This window comes from Thamnophis sirtalis, unplaced genomic scaffold (genome assembly GCF_051295495.1).
Source record: "Thamnophis sirtalis isolate CommonGarterSnake01/CBP01778 unplaced genomic scaffold, rThaSir2_p1.2 scaffold_10, whole genome shotgun sequence".
Taxonomy (NCBI): Eukaryota; Metazoa; Chordata; class Lepidosauria; order Squamata; family Natricidae; genus Thamnophis; species Thamnophis sirtalis.
The window spans coordinates 6,194,164-6,216,828 of record NW_028261390.1 but is presented as its reverse complement, the minus strand read 5'-3'; the positions used below and the strand labels follow the sequence as shown (position 1 = coordinate 6,216,828).

Here is a 22,665-nt window from a genome sequence, read left to right as displayed (position 1 = left end):
TTCTAGCCCATAGTTGATAGACCTAAAAATTGCGTATCTAAGCTGTGTTTTATAGGGGTGTAGAGTTCTGATTTGGGGGCGCATAAGAGTTAACCAGGAAAAGCTATCGGATGCTTTTGGTGTGCTCGTTTCCCCAAATCCTTACTCTGTTTTTATGAAGCGTTTCCTGGTGCTTTTCACGTGGCATTGCACAGGAATTCAGAACGTGAAGAATGGTGCTTTTTTAGCAACTCAGCACCTCTGATACTAGAGGGGGAAAATATGAGTAGCGGAAAGCTCTCAGAGAGAGTAGTAATGACCAGATGACTGCAAAGAAACGGATAATTACTTGTGTGTCCAATCACACTTGGTCATTAAAGAGTTCTGTTCTACTCTGCTCTGCTCTACTTTACTCTCTATTCTATTCTATTTTACTATTCTATTCCATCCCATATTTTCTATTCTATTGTATTCCATTTATTCTATTCTATTCCATTCTATTCCATTCCATATTTGGTATCCTATTATATTCCATTCTATATTTTCTTTTCTATTCTATTCCATTCCATTCCATATTTTCTATCCTATTCCATTCCATATTTTCTATTCCATTCCATATTTTCTATTCCATTCCATTCCATATTTTCTATTCTATTCTACTCCATTCCATATTTTCTATTCTATTATATTCCATTCCATATATTCTATTCTATTCTATTCCATTCCATATTTTCTATTCTATTCCATATTTTCTATTCTATTCCATTCCATATTTTGTATCCTATTATATTCCATTCCATATTTTCTTTTCTATTATATTCCATTCTATTCCATTCCATATTTTCTATTCTATTCCATTCCATATTTTCTATTATATTCTATTCCACTCCATATTTTCTATTCTATTCTATTCCATTCCATATTTTCTATTCTATTCCATTCCATATTTTCTATTCCATTCCATTCTATTCCATTCCATATTTTGTATCCTATTATATTCCATTCCATATTTTCTTTTCTATTCTATTCCATTCCATATTTTCTATTCTATTCCATTCTTTTCTATTCTATTCTATTCTATTCCATTCTATTCTATTCTATTCCATTCTATTCTATTCCATTCCATATTTTCTATTCCATTACATTCTATTCCATTCCATATTTTCTATTCTATTATATTCCATTCCTTATTTTTTATTCTATTCTATTCCATATTTTCTATTCTATTCCATTCCATATTTTCTATTCTATTCTATTCTATTCCATTCCATATTTTCTATTCCATTCCATTCCATTCTATTCCAAAGGTGGGTTGTGTTTGCACTTTGGGATGATTGATAGTGACAGAAAAACGGACTGTTTTTGGGAGATCTGCAAAGTGCAAAACCTTTTTTTAAAAAATTTGCCTCTTCAAAATTTTGTTGCGTCTTATACTCCAGTGTGTCTTATATTCCGAAAAATACTGTATATAAGTTTTTATTTTATTATAATATAAACAATCCATTGTCCATTAAACAGTGTGTCTTCTGGGTACAAATATTTTGTGCAGTAACAACAATTCAGTCATATTATTATTTATTCCAGTTTAATACCATGTTTTCCTGAAAATAAGACAGGGTCTTATTTTCTTTTGACCCCCTGAAATAAGCACTTGGCCTTATTTTTGGGGAGGTCTTATTATTTTTGAGGTGCAGGAGGCAGCGAGTGTGGTCACCTCATGGCTGCTGCTATGTTGCAATATTTTCGGGGAGGGCTTATTTTAGCACATGCACTCAAAAGCCCGATTGGGCTTATTATCCAGGGAGGTCTTATTTTCAGGGAAACAGGGTACCAATACCTTAAATATCTAATACTATAGCAATCCTTAATTTATTTAACTTTGTTAATTATATTAACTCTATTGATGCATTTTTTACACAGCTAATTTTACTTCAAATTCTTATATCTATTCTCTAACTATTGGATAAAACGATTCCCATGGAATACAATAATCAGTTTGTTCTTTCTCCAATTGCCAGTGTTAATCTGTTCATTTCTGCTCATTCTAATATTTTCCTAATCACATTCTCCTCTGTGGGAATCTCTTTTTCAATTTTGTGCAAATACAATCCTAGCTGCTGTTATAATCTGGATAACCAAATATACATTTTCTTTACTATAAGTTTCTGGTAAAATCCCCAACAGGAATATTTCAGGTTTTAAGTTGTTGTATCATCTTTTTGAGCCACAGATGTATTTTAGTCCAGTATTGTTTTGCTTCTACACATCCACTACGTATGATAGTACGAGCCAGGTGTCTGCTGACATTTCCAACATTTAACTGATTTATCCTTGAAGTTCTTCGCCAATCTTGCTGGTGGCAAATGCTTATTTAAAACACTTATTTTGGGATGTTCCCAGCGCAGTACTGAGAAGGGGAATACAAATGCTTTTTAAGCTAACGCCAGGTGACTCCTTCGTGAGAATAAGGGAAAGGCTGACCCCAAATAGGCATAAACGAGATGTATTTTCAATGTTTTAGGACCAAGCTCCAGAGAAGTCCAAACCCTGCCAACTGTGTCAAGAAGAAAGGACTCGGAGCGAAAGAAAGGTAATTCAGCATCTGCACCTCCATAAATGTCTGGTTTGGTTCTGCAACCCAACAAGACAGACACAGACTTCAATTCATAATTAGAACTGCAGAAAAAAAAACAATGGCTACCAACCTGCCTTCCGTTGAGAAACCGTACACTGCACGAGTCAAAAAGTGGGCTGTGAAAATAGTTACAGACCCCTCGCATCCTGGACATAAATTGTTTCAACTTCTATCGTCAAAACGACGTTATAGGGCACTCAGTGGTGGGATTCAAATAATTCAACAACCGGTTCTCTGCCCTAATGGCTAGCTGGATAGGCATGGCTTGATGATCATGTGACTGGGTGGGCATGGCCAACTCAATGTCACTCATGTCGATGGGTGCTTCGCCATAGCTGCTGTAATGTAATGAGAGTTAACCATAAAGGGCGTGCATAAGCGCACCAGCGTGCCTACCATCCCTGTCCTACTGTCCCATTTATATGTAGTCTTTTTATTTGTTTGTGGTTATGTTTTGCTTATTCGTTTATTTGTGCCATTTTTTCATGTTTTTTTAAAAAATTAATTTTATCAATTCCATATATACATTCACAATTATATGATCTCATAACTGTTATTAATAATATGTATTTATAACAATTTTTCCCTACTGTTGACAATATACTTGAAGATTGCTTTTTTAACATCCCATAGATCCATCTTATTTTACAACGGTCCTACTTCTTCTTCCCTCCCTCCCTCTTTCCTTCCCTCGTTTCTTCTCTCCTACTCCCCTTCCATCCCTCCCTCCTTCCCCTTCCCTCCTTCTCCTTCCCTCCTTCTCTCCTTCCCTCCTTCCTTCCCTCCTTCCTTCCTTCCCTCCTTTCTTTTCTCCTTCTCTCCTTCCTTTCCCCCTTCCTTTCCTCCTTCCTTCCCCCTTCCTTCTCTCCTACATTCCCTCCTTCCTTCCCTCCTTTCTTCTCTCCTTCTCTCCTTCCTTCCCTCCTTCCTTCCCTCCTTCTCTCCTTCCTTCCCTCCTTCCTTCCCTCCTTTTTCATGTTTTCATACTTGTTTCCTTGTACTTGTTGACAAATATAAACCAACCAACCAACCAGAGAAGCAATTTCTGTAATCAGGGCAATAAAGGTTAGACTAGAAACAACACGATTGTTCCCTTCCTGCCTTCCTTACAGGATTAGTCCTGTAGCAATAGCAATAGCACTTAGACTTATATACCGCTTCATAGGGCTTTCAGCCCTCTCTAAGCGGTTTACAGAGTCAGCATATTGCCCCCAACAACAATCCGGGTCCTCATTTTACCCACCTCGGAAGGATGGAAGGCTGAGTCAACCCTGAGCCGGTGAGATTTGAACAGCAGAACTGCAGTCAGCTGAAGTATCCTGCAGTGTTGCATTTAACCACTGCGCCACCTCGGCTCTGTAAAGTGGGGAAAAAACCAAAAGGAGATTTCTTCCAACAACCGTTCTCCGAACTGCTTAGAAAGTTACCAACCGGTTCTCCCGAATAGGTGCGAACTGGCTGAATCCCACCACTGAGGGCACCGCACACCAGAACAACTAGACACAAGGACAGTTTTTTCCCCCCGAATGCCATCACTCTGCTAAACAACTCATTCCAACAACACTGTCAAACTATTCACTAAGACTGTATTGCTATTCTTCTTCTCTTCCTTCCTATTACCTATCTCCTCCCACTTATGACTATAACCTTGTTGCTTGTATCTTTATGATTTATATATTGTTTTATTTAGTTTCCTAGTATGATTTAATTGCTTATTTAGTATCCTACGACACTCACTAAGCGCTGTATCTTATGTGTAGGATGAGGGGGGTCAGAACACCATTGTAAGTCTGAATGGTCGTTAAATACACGGCTATAAGTTGAGGACAGCCTGCAGCTAATTGGAATTCTCATGTGTGTTATTGCTATTTCTCCCCTCTTCAGAACACCTGCAAGAACTGCGGAGGCATCTTCTGTGAAGATTGCTCAGCAAACGAACTACCTCTCCCCTCTAGCATCAAGCCGGAACGGGTGTGCAATCTTTGCCACAAGCACTTAATACAGCAATATTCTGGCAGCCCTTCCTAGGACTGCAAAGAGTGACCTTGCTTTCTGTTCGCCTGGCCCTTCCCCTTGAAACGAGATCGATCTCGGGAGCGGCTTAAAAGACGTTATTTCCGGAACCATGCTTCTTTTTTTTCGTTTTTGTTTTTGCTTTCGCAGAGACGAAAAAGAACGTGGGGTGGAACAGTCGTCCGCCGACAATCCGTCGTTGTAGTTTTGAAGCTTTCGCGTTGACTGCACCTTGACGAGTCCCCCGTACCCGTCCCTCCCCGCGGTGCAGATTGGGGAATTTCTCCTACGTGGGTCTCCGTTTAGAAAGAAAAATGATTGGTGTTAAGTGTTTAGGAGAGCTTTTTTGTCGACCCAAAAAAAAAAGAGGCCAGCCATTGACGGACACGAAGAGCGATAGAAAATAGGACATAGGAATTTTTCTATGGGGGGGGGGGGTCAACTGTGCAGAAGTCACAATAGGAGCTATGGGGTCTCCCAGGCTAGGGATACAGGCACTGTTTTCTGTAGAACAGGGGTGTGTCCAAGCTTGGCAACTTTTAAGACCTGTGGACTTCAACTCCCAGAATTCCTCAGCCAGCCAGTATGGCTGGCTGGGGAATTCTGGGAGTTGAAGTCCACAGGTCTTAAAAGTTGCCAAGGCTGGATACCCTTGCTGTACATCACAGGGGTGTCAAACTGGATTTTTTCTAGGGCCGGATCAGCATTGTAGTTCTCCTCCACGGGCCGGCCGGGGTGGGGTGCAGGGAGAGACAGGACGGATGCCTCCAGCACCCTACTGGGCAAAATGGTGTGTGTGGGGGTGTGTGTGGCCTCTGCACACTTGTTTTGGCTGGCAGAGTGCTGCAGGAGGCTGCCCAGGCCGAAAATGGGCCGTGTCACGGCCACATGCATCCCCCCCCCCTCCCGTTATGGCCAGAAAAGGTGTTGCAGGAGGCCACTCAGGCTGCCGGAGCCAACACAGACCGGGCCTTTGCTATTCCCAGGCCGATCCCGCTAGGCAGATTTAAGCACCCACGGGCCAGAGCAGCCCACAAGCTTTGAGTTTGACACGCCTTCTGTAGATGAACTGAATTATATGGAGTCTCTGTTTCATAAATGGGCCTGTACGAGCTGTAAGTCAAACACTAAAATGGGAGATTCGGTGATATTACACACTCAACTCTATAGTTACGTAGCCTAAAATGGAGGCATACAATTTTTGATGTTACGGGGGCCGCACCGTCAACATTGAGTGTTTTCTTAAGTGGACTTCGGGAATTCTAATGTCAAACACAGAATTGGTATAATAGAATTTTGTTCCTTAAATCTCTCCAAAATGGGAGGCAAGAGGGATGAAAATATTGATTCTGCCCACTCTGGGCGGGTTGAATGCCAGAAGCGATTCTGGCAATCCGTTTCGTAAATACGGGATGTCTGTAGCTCAGGTTTGAAGAACTATTCTTGCAATATAGAACGAAGCCCGCGATTAAACCTTTTGGAAATGTATTTGCAAAACAATAAAATTAAAATCTAAACTGCAAAATAAAAAAAAAATAAAGCAATTGGTTAAGGATAAAAATGCGGCAAACATGCTTTTTTCCCCCCCAAGTGAAAAAGTTTTTGAACACAAAAGTTTTCTTTGCTGCTTAAAATAAGACTTTCCTTTACAAAGTCTTTAAAAAGACGGAATGGGGTAGGCAGCAATTCTGCATTTACTTTTTGGCATGCAAATAATTCAGCCAAAGTAGTCCTTTTCAACTTCTCGGGTTACCAAAGTTAGCGACCGAAAACCATCGTAGATTTGGGTGACCTATAAAAATCATACATTCATTCTTAAATCTCTTGATATAGAAGGGTGGTATTGTGGCCTAGGGGTGAAGACGTTCACCTCCCGCTTGGAAGGTTGAGAGTTCAATTCTAGGTAGCGACAGATGTTTCTCTCTTAGGGGGCAAGGGGAAACCAATTGTCCTGTGAACTCCACGTAGGCATCGGGAAGGGCAGCTGGCCAGTCAATTCTCACTCCATCCAGTTGCCCCACCCCGAATTAAAGGATTAGAGGGCTGTAAAAAGAAAAAAAAGTAACTTGAACCCTTAATATAAACATAAATGAGGTAGTAAGACTATGTGGGCAGTACAATTCATTTAAATGCAATTTAAATTGTTTAATTTATATGCATATGATTTTTTTTAACCCATTATTTAATGGTTTTCAGAAAGCATGGTAGCAAGTTATGGAATGTATTGTGACATGTAGCAGAGACCGTTGCTTAACAAAGGGAACTCTCTTTAATAGTGGTGACTATTGTGTAGTTCCAAATTGTTTCATCCTTTGTACAGATGTTTTATTTGAACTGGACATTAAAATGAGGCCACAGAATGCATTTGAATCAGTTTTTTTTTATTTGCCTGAATGCAGTCCTTACTGACCATTTGTTAAAAGGTAAAGATTCCCCTCGCACATATGTGCTAGTCGTTCCTGACTCTAGGGGGCGGTGCTCATCTCCATTTCAAAGCCGAAGAGCCAGTGCTGTCCGAAGATGTCTCTGGTCATGTGGCCAGCATGACTAAATGCCGAAAGTGCATGGAACGCTGTTACCTTCCCACCAAAGGTGGTTCCTATTTTTTCTACTTGCATTTTTACGTGCTTTCGAACTGCTAGGTTGGCAGAAGCTGGGACAAGTCACGGGAGCTCACTCAGTTAGGCGACGCTAGGGATTCGAACCGCCAAACTGCTGACCTTTCTGAGTTTAGCCATTGAGCCAACGCATCCCCCTTTGCCAAAAAAGGGCAGGTAACTAATTTCACTTTGAAATGGACAGGCACATTTAAGATCTCTCGGTGCAATAAATCTGTTTTCACCCATTTAATGTAATGGTAAAGGCACCAAGCTAGAAGCCAGGTGAATGTGGGTTCTAATCCCGCCTTAAGCATGAAAGCTGGTTGACTTTGGGCCAATCACTAGTTGATTGTGAGTTCGAGTCCCGCCTTACGCATGAAAGCGGGCTGGATGACTTTGGGCCAATCACCAGTTTGCTGTGAGTTCTAGCCCCTCCTTCGGCATGAAAGCCAGCTGGATGATTTTGAGCCAATCACCAATTTGCTGTGAGCTCTAATCCCACCTTCGGCATGAAAGCTGGTTGATTTTGGGCCAATCACTAGTCGACTATAAATTCTAGTCCCACCTTAGGCATGAAATCTGATTGGGCGACCTTGGGCCAGTCACACACACTCAGCCCAATTCACTGCACAGGGTTGTTGGGGGTGGAAAATAGAAAGAAAACAGTAGTAGGCTAACCTAACACACATCCTCCTTTGAGATGAATCTGGAGCCTGTTTCTGATGTGCGCATGCACAGAGCTGTCAGGAGAAGGGAACAGCTAAGGAACAAGGGCCGACTCAGGAGTAAAGCCACAGGTGGATGGTGAAGGGCCCCTCCTATAGGGAATAGAGAGGAGCAAAAGGGGAGTGGAGTTTGCAGGAGGCAATGAGTTCCATTCATCAGGGTGAAGATCTGTTCCTGACTTCTTGCCGAGTAATTGCTGTTATAGAATGGCGTTTGGAAGATATCGGCCTGGCAGCTCTCCAAGTCCAATAAAGGTCTGTAGTTGTGAAATCTCATGAAAGACTGTTGGCCGGGACTTTGCTGGCGAGGAATTCCCTTTAACCTAAATAAAAGAGGTTTTATCGGGACGAGGAGTCTGCTTCATGAACTTGGAAAGCTCAGGTCAGAACAGTTCAGCTCCTATTTAGGGGCGCAGAATTTTCTAGTTGTTGATTGCCTAAGCAATCAAGTTTCTGCCCAGTCCCTTCTGCTGTCACTCCCTGGTATCCCACCACTACAATTTCATCAAAACCTAGGAAGGAAATTGTTCAGTAGTGGTCACCTTGGCCTCATCCCCCATCTCTTTTCATATTACCTGCTAATGTGGAAGCTTCCTGGCCTCAACCTAAACAATTTGGAGTGTGAAAGCTAAATATGGAAGTTCAAGGACGGGAAAGGAAGTATTCCTATTGCCCAGGAATATTCAAATCTTTTCAAGAGGAGTAGTGTTTTATTAGGATTCTAAGATGCCAAACTTGCCTACAAAAGCATAAGTCTATAAATCAGCTTCTTAACCCTATTACAACATAGAACGGATGTCCAACTTTGGTAACTTTCAAAATATGGACTTCCAACTCCCAGAATTCCCCAAACATCATGACTGGCAAGGGAATTCTGGGAGCCGAAGTCCACAGGTCTTAATGGCTGGACATCCCCTGATATAAGATATTTTCATAAGCACATTCTTTCATGCGTACAGTTCAGGGGTGTCAAACTGGCGGCCCGTGGACCAGAGGCGTCACGCACAGGCCACACCCACCCCAGCTCTGCGAATGGGAAAAACGTCGCAAAACATCACATGACGGTAATGTGGCATGGCACGTTTGACACCTGTAGTATAGTTGCATTCATATGGTATCTAGTCAGCATTTCCTCCAAGTTTCCTCCTCCTATCTCAAAGCTCTCATACTAAGTTTCACACAAACATTATTCATATCCTCAGAAGTACCATGGCTGAGCAGGTACACAGCCACCATTTCCCGCAATCCCTCCCTCCCTCTCTCTCTCTCTCTGCTGGAGGAGGACAGGACCCACTCACTACTTAATGATTGAGCTGGCTTTGTGAGCCAGATGTTCTGAAAGGAAAGGCGGTTTCCATCTGGGATGGTCAGAATGGACAACCCAAAAGCTGCTTCGGAGCCTCTCCGCCGGGTTCCCAACCAACCAGGAAATGTACTGTAGCAAAAACTTAAGTAGAGTTCAACTTTAATGTTGGTTTACGTAAAACAAGAGCCTGCACAACCGTTTTGTAAGGATTTTCAGACACAGCCGCTGGAGTTTCTTTGAATGGCAATTCGGGGCGACGGGGATAATAGTCCAGCTCTAGGAACGTGCAGAGATGAAAAGCATCTTAGCTTATCTGTTGAGAAAGAGAACAGAAACAAATAAACAGAGAGGAACCAAGGAAGAACCAAGGAAATAAACAGAGAAGTCAAGGATGCCAGTCAAATGACATTCATAAAGGAGTTATCAAGCAATCTTTGAGGATTCTGAAGTACAGATGGATTGCTTGGTGTATCTTTCCTGTTCTTTGAGCGAATTGATAAAAGAAGTATAGGTAGGCCTTGACTTACGACCATTAAGGCCAAAATTGTTCTGACCGAGGCTTCCCAAGAGCATGAAGCAATCTCCTTCCCAACAAAAAACCCTTTTATTAAATTACTGTGAATTCTGCTCATTCACATCCAGCAAAGTCTTTCAAGGGAGGATTTACAGTCACAGACCTTATCTGGCTTGGAGAGCTGCCGGGCTGATATCTGCAGAACTTGGCCAGGAGTCTCAGAGAGTCACGAACCAATTAAGCAAATTGTCTCCTGCAAACTCCACTCCCCTTTTGCTCCTCTTTTATTTCCTCTGGGAGGGGCCATTCACCGTCCACCTGTGGCCTTAACTCCCAAGTCGACCCTTATTCCTTAGCTGTTCCCTTCATCTGGCAACTCTGCGCATGCGCACACTGGGAACAGGCTCCAGCTGTTCCTCTGCCTCACTGATGTCTGACTCTGAAGGCAGCTGATAACTGGCATACGGCCCTGGCCCCCTCTCTGCCTCCGATAACAGAGCCCTCTGCCTTTGGCTCCTCCAAAAGATATCCGAATGGGCAGATTTGACAAAAACCCCAACTGCCTCCAAATGCAGACATCCCTCAACAAGCCACGCATATCCCTTTGCCACAAATTTGCCAATGAACTCACCTAAACTTTGGGAATTATACCCCTATTGTAGGCCGCTCTATTTTCTGCTTGGTGATGAATTCAGAAACAATTCAATATAACTATGCTCTGCAAAATAAAGGAAGATTAAACGTCAGGCGGCACAAAGAATCAGGAGCATTTTGTAAGGCTGCAGCAAGAGAGGATTTACTCAAGCCAACATGCAACATACATTAAGTGAATCTTGGCTTCTCTGTTGACTCTGCTTGCCAGGTGATCACCTGACTACAGAAACCCCACAACTGCCATAAACGCATATCATTGCCAAGCGTCCAAATTTTGACCCTGAAGCAATCTCTGCCAGCCGTGTGTTATGACGACCACCTGCCTTTAGGAAATCCATCTTCCTGTGACGTTGGCTTATTCAAAAGTCAACAGCACTGCCCACGATTGTTTTTCGAACCACATAAACCTGTAGGGGGGCGGGGGGAATCACAAAAGGTACTTACGGACTTTAAAGTTGTTCTTGGCCATGGCCGCAACTGCGTCTGTGTGCGTTTCAAAGTGTACATCTGCTTCTCCGGTTGCATGGCCACATGAATTATATTCCATTGTGATCCTCACGGGCTTCAAGGGAGCAAAAAACTGAAAAGGAAAGAAAAAAGAGAACAAAAACCAGGAGGTTGATAAGTCAGATTCGAGGATTGATCTGATTATTAAATGTCAGCACTTTAGAAGAGAAGATGAAATAGAAGCTGATGCACATGCCACATACTTCTATGTTTAATACGGAGACTGATAGTCCTTGAGTTACGATCACAGCTGAGCCCAACATTTCCATCGCTAAGCGAGAGTTGTTAATTGACCCACTTTACGACCTTTCTTGCTGCAGTTGTTAAGGGAATCACTGCAGTTGTTAAGTCAGTATCACGGTTATAAAGTGAATCTGGGCTTCCGCGTTGACTTTGCTTGTCGGAAGGTTGCAAAAGGGGATGATATGATCCAGTGGTGCAACTGAATTTTTTTTACTACTGGTTCTGTGGACGTGGCTTGGTGGGTGTGGCAGGGGAAGGATACTGTAAAATCTCCATTCTCACCCCACTCCAGAGGAAGGTTACTGCAAAATCCCCATTTCCTCCCGATCAGCTGGGACTCGGGAGGCAGAGAATAGATGGGGGCGGGGCCAGCCAGAGGTGGTATTTACCGGTTCTCCAAATTACCCAAAATTTTCACTACCGGTTCTCCAGAACTGGTCAGAACCTGCTGAATATCTCCTCTGTGACCCCCAGGACACTGCAACTGAAGCCAGGCCTTCTTCCACCCACAGTAGCTCAAGGATGTTTGAAACAGCCTTACCCCCTCCCCTCCCCCAACATACCTGGATGATATCTTGCGCTGTGGCTTGAAAAGGCATTCCTCTCAGGTGGACAAAGTAAGGGGCGGAGAAGCTTCCCGATTCAGCCGCCTCCGGAGGCTTTTCAAATACTTGGTTATAAGCCTCTGTGGAACCAAGAAAAGCAGAACAAATATTCGCAAATTATATTTGGGTGCCATTCGTTGTGTTGTACGCCGCCCTGAGTCCTTTGGGAGAAGGGCGGCATATAAGTCCAATAAACCCAAACCTAACCTAAAACATGACTTCATAGAAAAGAGCAGTGAAAACTTGGAACCAACTTCCAGGCAAAGTAGTGGGCTCATTATCAGTAACTGAGTTTAAACACGTTTGGGATAAACACATGTCTATCATCCGACAAAAATTAAAACAGAGGACAACACAGGAAATGAAGACACTAAAATGTCCCGGGACTTCGGAATTCAAGCAGAACTCAATTATCAGTAAGGAAGACCAAAAAGTCTGGATAGAAGAGAAAGAATTGGATATGATAACAAAATATAAAGACCTGCAAACAGAAGTAAAGAGCCGAGGTGGCGCAGTGGCTAGAGTGCAGTACTGCAGGCCACTTCAGCTGATTGTTATCTGCAGTTCAGTGGTTCTAATTTCACCGGCTCAAGGTTGACTCAGCCTTCCATCCTTCCGAGGTGGGTGAAATGAGGACCCAGACTGTGGGGGGCGATATGCTGACTCTGTAAACCGCTTAGAGAGGGCTGAAAGCCCTATGAAGCGGTATATAAGTCTAACTGCTATGGCTATTGCTATTGCTACTGTGGCAAAAGAAAAGAAATAGTAACAGGTGCCTTGGGTGCAATCCCAAAACAAGTGGAGCATCCCACTGGCATTGACACATTCACCATCAGTCAATTGCAAAAGGCAGCTTTACTAAGAATAGCTCACAGTCTGTGATGATACCTCTAACACCATCAAACCTCCACATCTGCCTATCCCAGATCTTCAGGAAATGTTTGATAGGTGGACAAAAACGGCCCAAGTCTGAACATCTGTCTGACTGTGCGATGAACCATAAATAAGCAAAGAAATAAAATGAAACCCACCCACCCCCAAAAGGGCAGGCTTGATGGACCACTGGATCTTTTTCCCGCCGTCCTTTTTTTTAAAAAAAAAAATGATTCTGGGAAGCGGACTTGAAAAAGAAACTGTGCCACAGGCTCACCACTTCTAGTTTCATTTTCATACACCGGACTGGGCTTCGAGACCTCACTCAACTTGCTCTCTTCAAAAATGTTTTCAGAACATGGTTTTGGCACCGTAGACGCCATCATCTTCTTATATCGGAAAAAGTCGTTATGTGTTCGAATGGCACTTTTCTGGCTCGGGAATATTTCTATGTAGCTGGAAAGGTTTTTGAAGAGAAAGGGTTAGGCCACGATTATTATCAAAGCAGCTTTTTTTAAAATATACAAAAGCGCAGTTCAAACATCCAAATTTTTAGTATGCAGCACAAACACACACATGCACACAATCCTAAAAACACACTGCCCGCCCTAGAGCCAACTCCCATTAAAAATAAAACCAAAAACCATTTGCCTCGTGGGCAAGCATTCATTCCCTCTTAAAAGTCGCCCCCCCCCCCCTCCCCTCTGCCCATTTCCATGATTTTCCTACCGGTTTCCAATTTCTTCCTTATGCTTCAACAAAGCTTTATTAGCCATTTCCGGTGTGGCGAACTGCACAAACGCCTCTCCCGTTTTCCTCCTCCCGTCGTGGTCAAAGACAAATACTATGTCCTGCACGGTCAAACCTGAAAGAGAAGACATTTTGCAACTGGTCAACAGAATCGCCCTGGTACTCCGAAAACGTGTCTTGCAATTTCTGGGTAAGAGAAATGAAATGTGCAGACCAGTGGTGAAATTCAGTATTATTTTTTTTTGCCAAAAGTTTTTTATTTTTTAACATGCATATACTATAATCCAACGTATACCATTACATTTCAACCAACATTTTTTGAATATTCAATAATATATCAATTTCTCTTGCCATGAAGCCTCTTCAATTTGTATTTGCTCTTCTGCTTTCCATACACTATATTATTGTCTATTTCATCTTCAACTCTTCTCCTCTCCCTCTCTCCTCCTCCCTACCTCCTTTCTTCCCTCTGCTCCCTCTTTCTTCTCTACTGTCCTTGCTCTCTCCCTCTCCTCTCTTTCCACACCTTCCCACTCTGTTACTCTTTCCTTCCCTTCTACTTCCCTCTCTCCTGTCTCCTTTCCCTCTCTTTATCTGCCTTCCATTCTCTATTTTACGTGGTGTATTTCCGGCTTTTAGTAAACCCCATTTAATATCAGTGGCATTAAAAATTACTTTCCATATTGCTAGTTTTTCTTTTAAAGGTATACCTTTATACAAATTCCATGTTTCTTCCCCCCACGCAACCCACCTCTTTTTTGGATGTAGTGCAAGATGGATTCAAATTCAAACAATTTTACTACCAGTTCTGTGGGTGTAGCTTGGTGGGCGTGGTTTGGCTTAGTGGGCGTGGCTTGGTGGGTGTGGCAGAGGAAGGATACTGCAAAATCTCCATTCCCACCCCACTCTGGGTCCAGCCAGAGATGGTATTTGCCAGTTCTCCGAACTACTCAAAATTTCCACTACCAGTTCTCCAGAACCTGTCACAACCTGCTGAATTTCACCTCTTAAATCATCCAAAGACAACTCTATGATCCAATGCGCACACATGCACAGACAGACAAGAGGGAATTGAGGCTCCGGGCCACGTCACCTGAAAAGAACTCAGTTACATCTACTTCCGTGCAACGGTAGGGCAAGCCTCGCAGTCGTACCACCCCGTCGTTGTTTACGGGCGCTGAACGGAACTTCAGGCTCCTCATCAGGGTATCAACGTCCTTATTACGTATTTCAAAAACTGTTGGGAGGAGAAGTCCAAAAAAAAAGAGAAAAGGAAAAGAAAATTGCTGAATTTATTTAGAAATGGATAGGCAAAGGGTTTGGGGATCGTTTCGAAAAGAACTACCTTCCACATAACGCTGGCCCAAGTATTTCCGGTGTTTGTTCAAGGCATTCATCACGTCGTGCTCCGATTCAAGCTCAACTATCGCATCTCCTCTGCGCTTGCCATCGCGGTACAGGAGGAAATGGATGCCTTCCACCCCGTTTCGGATCTTGCTCCCTAGAAAGTTAGCAAATTTATTGATGACGAGACACAAGACACCTTTCTTGCCCCCTCACACCCCCCCCTCCCACCAGAGATGCATAAACTGGAATATATTTGGACATTTTGCGTTTGGTATTCCCCAGCCCTAGCTTCAAAACTTCTGTAATCTCGTAAATATCTCAAGAGCCAGTTTGGTCTAGTGCAGGGGTCGGCAAAGAGCCACAAATGCCCTAACCGGAAGCCCCCTGTTCAATTCTGGAGCTAACCAGAAGTCTGGTTTTCCCCCACCCTCACAGAGTCTCCTAGCACGGCATCCTTTTTCCTCCGCTGATCAGAAGTCCGGTTCCCCCCTACACCATAGAGCAGTGTTTCTCAACCTTGGTGACTTAAGTCCTGTGGACTTCAACTTCCAGAATTCCCCAGCCAGCTGTGCTGTCTGGGGTATTTTGGGAGTTGAAGTCCACAGGACTTAATGTTGCCAAGGTTGAGAAACACTGCCATAGAGTCTCCTCCTAGCACAGCGTCCTTTTTCCTCTGCCGACTGGAAGTCTGGTCCCCCCACCATAGAGTCTCCTCCTAGAGCGGCATCCTTTTTCTTCTACCTGTCCTAACCAAAAGCCCTATCAATTGGGGAGCCGACCGGTGACAGGGAGCCGCAGAAGAGGGATGAAAGAGCCACAAGCGGCTCCAGAGCTGCAGGTTGCCGACCCCTGGTCAAGTGGTTAAGGCACCAGGGGTAGATACCAAAAGACTCCAAGTTCTAATCCTACTCATGAATGTCAGCTGGATGACTTTGGGCCAATTTCCAGGAGACAATGAGTTCAATGAGAAGGTGTGTTGCAATAGTAACTGCCTTGAGTTATTTATAAAAATAACAAAGATGGAATATAAATAAACATTGTAGTATAATTTTAGTCAAAACATGCTATTTTTCCCTTTAAAAAGTAGGTATGAGTCTAGCATAAACACGCTAATACATTTATTTTAGGTGATTATTTTTGGTCTCCTGGAACAGCCACAAATTCAACCATCGCTAGAGCTGCAAAATACTTTCTATATATTGTCCCTCTCTGCTTGCAACTGTAGTTTCTTTTAATAACAGGTCCCTTTAATCTTGGCTGTAGCCTTGGTTTTTTTCCAAGGTGCTGCCTTCTTCAGCTGTAGTTACTCTATAATTGTTGGGAAACTCCCAGACAGACAGTGAGGAGGAGTCAAGTAGGGAAATAGCCTTGAGTCCTTGCATAGATCCCTCTGAAGTTCCATTAAACCTTATCTGATTGTTCCCCAAGGGAAGAGCCTGGAGAAACCTGTAAGATAGGCAGAACATAATAAAGGACCTGACTTGGTCCTTGGACATGAGTGGATCTGGTTGCTTACACCTGACAATAACCCAGGGATTCCCTGGTGGTCCCCTTCCAAGTACTGATCAGGTCCAATGCTGCTTAACTTTCCATGGCCAGCCCCAAAACGGTCATCAGACGAGCTGCTGTGGCGCAGTGGTTAGACTGCAGTACTGCAGGCTATTTCTGCTGACTGCCAGCTGCCTGCACTTTGGCAGTTCAAATCTGAAGGTTGTCACTCAGCCCTCCATCCTTCCTAGGTGGGTAAAATGAGGAGCCAAAATTGTTGGGGGCCATAGGCTGACTCTGTAAACCACTTAGAGAAGGCTGCAAAGCTGTATATAAGTCTCAGTGCTATTGCTATCAGCTGCGATTGATATACCCTGAACGTCGCAAAATGTACCCGAAGCGTAACACAGTATGTTTTATGCCCAAGAGGGGGTGGCCTTCAGTGGCTGCCCACTGGGTTAATTAAGACAATGAAGTCACCTGAAAAAAAGTTGAGAACATCTTCCTCAGTGCAGTCGTACGGCAGGCCTTGGGCCCGAATCAGATGCACTTCCCTCTGTCCTTCTGCTTCTTCCACAGAAAGTTCGTATTCTGGGGGAAAGTGATATCCCTCTTGATAAGATGACTCGGGATCCTGAAAAGAGAGACAGGAATTTTTTTTTTAAATCTTGTAACTGTATTTTGGGAACTGGCAGGATCGTAACAGTTCCTTTGGAAGCTTCAGAAGCCGAAAAGTAATGAAGTGTTAATATAATATAATAAGTGTTCGTTAATATATCTTGTAACTGTATTTTGGGAACTGGCAGGATCGTAACAGTTCCTTTGGAAGCTTCAGAAGCCGAAAAGTAATGAAGTGTTAATATAATATAATAAGTGTTCGTTAATATATCTTGTAACTGTATTTTGGGAACTGGCAGGATCGTAACAGTTCCTTTGGAAGCTTCAGAAGCCGAAAAGTAATGAAGTGTTAATATAATATAATAAGTGTTCGTTAATATATATATATATATATTATATATCTAATTATATATATTATATATTATATATATATAATATATATCTTGTGACGAGCCTAATGACAGAGAGTGGAAGTGTGACCTTCCTCCCATACTTGGGCATACCAGGGGTTGTGACTTTAAATATATATATATATATATTTAAAGTATATATACAGTATATATATATATACCGGGATCCAGAACCCACCATTGGTATATATATATTGTGACGAGCCGATTGACAGATGATGGAAGCAGTTAGCTTCCTCCCATAATTGGGGCTTACCAGGGGTTGTGACACTATATATATATGTATGTATGTATGTTTTTGTGTGTGTGTGTGTGTGTGTATGTATGTGGGTGTACACAAATCAACAGTATATATATATATACAGTATATATACAGTATATATACAGTATATATACAGTATATATATATATATATATATATATATATATATATATATATATATATATATACTGTATATATACTGTATATATACTGTATATATATATATACTGTTGATTTGTGTACAACACACATACAACACACACACACACATACATAACATACCCGGTAAGCCCACATTATGGGAGGAAGCTAACTGCTTCCATCATCTGTCAATCGGCTCGTCACAAGAGTCCATCACGGAAGAAACCCAATATTTTTACTGTTGCCTTTGTTATATTTTTGTTTTTTTAAATTTGTGCTGATAAATAAATAAAGGGAGATCTATACTAGTCTCCCTTTATTTATTTATCAGCACAAATAAAACACACACACACACACACACATATATATATATTAGATTTCTTTTACAACCCCCGGTATGCCCAAATATGGGAGGAAGATCACTATTTCCATTCCCTGTCCTTCGGCTCGTCACAATATATATATATTCGTGTGTATGTGGGTGTACACAAATCAACAGTATTCAGAAATACTAGATTGTCACCCGCCAAGATGACCCAGAGAGAGAAACCAGAGGCAGGTCCCGGAACTCCATAGTTCTGTTTTAAGCTACGGCAACAGGTTTTCTGAAGGCCTCAGGGGCATTTGAGTTACCCACTCTGCCACAAGTTGCCTAAGTCGGCTGGGGGAGGGGGGGGGGCAAAGAAAGTGCTACAAGCCTGAAAAAAATCCTCAAAGCTGGAGGGAGAAGTAGAAAGCTGCCAGGATTTCCAGAAGCATTTCAAGAAGTGGGGCTGGGAAGGGTTGGGGCTTTTTTTTTTTGGCACTCTCAAATTATTATGCAAAGAGATTGCTAATTCCCCAGAGGTCCTAATTCCCCCCCACCCCCACCCCTAGCAGAATCAGCTCAAGGACAAAAGGGATCCGCTCAGCCATGCCAGGGGCCACGTGCTTCTTGGAACAAGGATACATATGTTGAAATAATAGGAAGCTGGAGTTTTAAATTTTGGCAGGGGTTAGCTCTGCAAGCTTGTTTCAATGCAGTTTCTGAACGTTTCCTTATCAGACTAGGTAACATCACCAGCGGATTTTCTTATCCCAATCCTCTTCAGTTTATAAATTAGGCATTTATCAAATAAGAACAACACAAGAAAATAGACATTTATCAAATAAGGAGAATAGGAGAAGAAAATGGACATTTATAAAGTAAAAACAGGACAAGAAAATGATCATTTATAAGGTGGTAAGAATAGATAAAAACTCAGCAGCACTTTTTCATGTAGCTGTGGATAAAAATAGGATTGCCGATGTCTGATGATGGATATGGCAGAAGAAGAAGAAGAAGAAGAGGAGGAGGAGGAGAATAGGACAAGAAAATGGATATTTATAAGGGGGTAAGAATAGGACAGAAGTCATGTATAAAGTAAGGAGAATAGGAAAAAAATAGCCATTTACGAGATAAGGAAAATAAGAAAATGGATATTTATAAGGTAAGGAGGACAAGAAAATAGTCATTTATAAGGTAAGATAAATAGGACAATATAATATTTATACGGTAAGTAGAATAGGACAAGAAAATGGATATTTATAAGGTAAGGCAAATAGGGCAATGAGATATTTATAAATGAAGGAGAATAGGACAAGAAAATAGACATTTCTAAGGTAAGTAGAATAGGACAAGCAAATGGATATTTATAAGGTAAGTAGAATAGAACAAGCAAATAGTCATTTATAAAGTAAGTAGAATAGGACAAGAAAATGGACATTTATAAGGGAAGGGAAGAATAGGACAAGAAAATAGACATTTATAAGGAGAATAGGACAAGCAAATAGTCATTTATAAGGTAAGTAGAATAGGACAAGAATATATACATATATGCATGTATGCATATATGTATGTGTGTGTGTATGTATGTATATGTGTGTGTATATATATATATATACATACATACATACATACATACATGGGAAGGAGAGAATAGGACAAGAAAATAGACATTTATAAGGTAAGTAGAATAGGACAAGAATATATACATGTATGCATGTATGCATATATGTATGTGTGTGTATGTATGTATATATGTGTGTATATACATACATACATACATACATACATACATGGGAAGGGGAGAATAGGACAAGAAAATAGACATTTATAAGGTAAGTAGAATAGGATAAGAAATGTAGATAGATAGATAGATAGATAGATAGATAGATAGATAGATAGATAGATAGATAGATAGATAGATAGGGAGGGAGGGAGGGAGGGAGGGAGGGAGGGAGGGAGGGAGGGAGGGAGGGAGAGAGAGAGAGAGAGAGAGAGAGAGAGAGAGAGAGAGAGAGAGAGAGAGAGAGAGAGAGAGAGAATAGGACAAGAAAATGGATATTTATAAGGTAAGGAGGGACAGGACAAGATAATCCAGCTGATGATGTTACATCCTCTGGTAACGAAACGTCCAAAGAAACTGAAACAAGCAACTGAAGAGCAAAACCGCCCCCCCAAAGGGACACAGCGTGTTGCCAGCCTTTTTCCTTTTACAAAAGAGGGGAAAGAGGAAGAATCCGAACCAATAGGCGAAGATAAGGTGAGAAACGTCCCCCATGACCTTCAACCCGGATCGGCGGTCTGCTGGAGGCCCGAGGATGAGGGGCTTTGTAGTCCAAGGCACCAACGTGGTGTAGGGTGTTGCAAAAGAGGGGGAGGGGGGGAAGAGAGACGGTTTGCCCCCCCTCCCCCTCCGAGGCCTACCTGGCTGTAGCATCGGCCCGCGAGAGGCGGGGTGAGCAAAGACCCCCGCCAAGTGCCGAAGCCGGGCACCGGCCCGGCCGTGCTGGCGACCCCGCGGCTCTGCGTGGCTGCCCCGAGCAAGAGCAGGAGGCGTCGGCGGCCGCAAAGGCCGAAAGCGCCGGAAGCCGGCGACGAAGAGGTAGGCCGCAGCGGCGGCGGCAGGCAAGCCGCGGCGCCGGTGTGGCGGCAGGCGCTGTAATGACAGCCGCAGCCGCGGAGCAGCGCGCCCAGCACCCAGCGAGTCCCGGCCATGGGAGAGCGAGGCTTCGTCGACGTCGTGGCAACCAGCCGCCGGGCCGAGGTAGGCCTTCCGGCGCAACGCGCACGCGCCGGGGCCTTCCGCCGAGGGGGGGGGAAGAGGGAGAGAGAGAGAGAGAGAGAAAAAGAGACGAAGGGTTGCGCAGGCGCGGTACGATGCGGAGTACCCGCCCTCCTCTGGCACGTGGGCTCGAGTGGCTGGTCCGTGCGCCTGCGCGGGAAGCATCAATGGCCGCGGACCTAAAAAAAAAAACCGACTCGGTCAGATCTCTTGGAAGGTGTGACGTAGAAGGCCTTGAAGCCTTCCCCAATAAAGACTCCAGACCAGAGGTCTTCAAACTTGGCCACTTTAAGACTGGTGGACTTCAACTCCCAGAATTCTCCACTGGAGAATTCTGGGAGTTGAAGTCCACCAGTCTTAAAGTGGCCATGTTTGGGGACTCCTGCTCTAAACTTATGACATGTTTAACTCTGCCTTCCCAGCACATGAGTCTGAGGAAGGGCAGTGGACCATTGGTTCTGGTTTCTTAGCAGTGGCAAGAGAGCATCACCTGTGGTTGTCCACAACGAACCCCCCCCCCCTTGGGTTGGCCATGAAGAACATCTAAAGCAAGCCAACCATGGGTTGGAATGCATTGCACAAACCATCTGACCATGAGGATTATGATTTATTTCCTTGTATCTCACCTTTATTATTTTTACAAATAATTTGAGGCAGCAAACCAGGGGTGGGTTCCTGCCAGTTCTAACCTCTTCTATAGAAGAGGTTCCACAAATCTACAGTGCCGTTTAGAACCGGTTCCAGCTCCCTCCCCCCGCCTGTCCACACATTATCAAGATGAAGAGCGAGAGGAGGAATTCTGGGAGTTGAAGTCCACAAGTCTTAAAGCTGTCAAGTTTGAACACCCCTGGCGGTTTTTTTTTTCCTAAAGGGTTAGGGGTGCAACGGTCTTGTAACCTGACAGCTTTAAGACTTGCACATTTCAATGCCAGAGTTCCTGAGCCAACAATGACTGGAGGAGGAATTCTGGGTGTTGAAGTCCACAAGTCTTAACGTTGCCAAGTTTGAACATCCCTGTGGTTTTTTTTCTAAAGGGTTAGGAGTGCAAGGGTCTTGTAACTTGACAGCTTTAAGACTTGCATGCTTCAAATGCCAGAGTTTCTGAGCCAACATTTTGGTTGCTAAGCAAGAGCGTTGTTAAGTGAGTTTCACCACATTTTACAAATTGGCTACGCCCACCCAGTCACATGGCTGGCAAGCCACTCCCACCCAGTCACATGGCTGGCAAGCCACTCCCACAAAGCAGGCCACACCCACAGAAGAGGTTCTAAAAATTTTTGAAACCCACCACTGCAGCAAACATATCCAACATGCCTTCCTCCTATTTTCCCCACAACACTATGAGATGAGTTGGACCCATACAGTGGGAGGCCAATGATGAAACATGGTATTATCACACAAATGCTGTGTACTCAACGTACATAGTGAAATTACAACATGTGCATGTCACTGGGGATTGCTGTGGACATGACTACATAAAAAACAATGACCTCTTCAAAGGTCATAATGTTTAGTTTATTATTTATTGATTTATTAAGAAGATTTATATGGCTGCTTGACTCATGACTTCAGGCAGCTTATAGAGGTAAAACCCAAATACAAAGTCCAAAGAACATTTATCACACTGGCAACAACAATCACGCAAACCACCTGAACAATTCTTCTAGGTGTTGCAAAGTTGGTCTAATGATTAAGGCACCATGAAAGCCAGCGGGGTGACTCTAGGCCAGTGTTTCTCAACCTTGGCGACTTGAAGTCCTGTGGACTTCAACTCCCAGAATCCCCCAGCCAGCTGGCTTGGGAATTCTGGGAGTTGAAGTCCACAGGACTTCAAGTCGCCATGGTTGAGAAACACTGCTCTAGGCCAATCACCAAGAAACAGTTCTAGTCCCACTTTAGGCATGCCCTG

The 22,665-nt window shown here is 43.2% G+C and overlaps 2 protein-coding genes across 7 annotated transcripts in view; one reads left to right on the top strand and one right to left on the bottom strand.

The window, feature by feature from the left end:
• RUFY3 (RUN and FYVE domain containing 3) overlaps positions 1-6,987 on the top strand; it is a 72,160-nt gene extending 65,173 nt beyond the window's left edge. For all 6 annotated transcript variants that reach the window (XM_087723968.1, XM_087723965.1, XM_087723971.1 and 3 more), the window contains 2 exons: positions 2,501-2,569; positions 4,499-6,987. In XM_087723968.1, the coding sequence (XP_087580094.1) occupies positions 2,501-2,569; positions 4,499-4,613 (184 nt within the window). In that variant the 3' untranslated portion in view covers positions 4,614-6,987. The remainder of the gene's footprint in view (positions 1-2,500; positions 2,570-4,498) is intronic.
• Positions 6,988-9,400: 2,413 nt separating this feature from the next.
• Positions 9,401-20,765, bottom strand: GRSF1 (G-rich RNA sequence binding factor 1). The gene is made up of 10 exons (XM_087723963.1): positions 20,399-20,765; positions 16,720-16,873; positions 14,750-14,905; positions 14,498-14,641; positions 13,384-13,519; positions 12,932-13,110; positions 11,740-11,861; positions 10,871-11,006; positions 10,404-10,490; positions 9,401-9,571 (listed from the first exon to the last, which is right to left on the bottom strand). The coding sequence occupies exons 1-9, from the start codon at positions 20,687-20,689 to the stop codon at positions 10,441-10,443; spliced, it is 1,368 nt and encodes a 455-aa protein (XP_087580089.1). The 5' UTR covers positions 20,690-20,765; the 3' UTR covers positions 9,401-9,571; positions 10,404-10,440.
• Between the last annotated feature and the right edge of the window lie 1,900 nt (positions 20,766-22,665).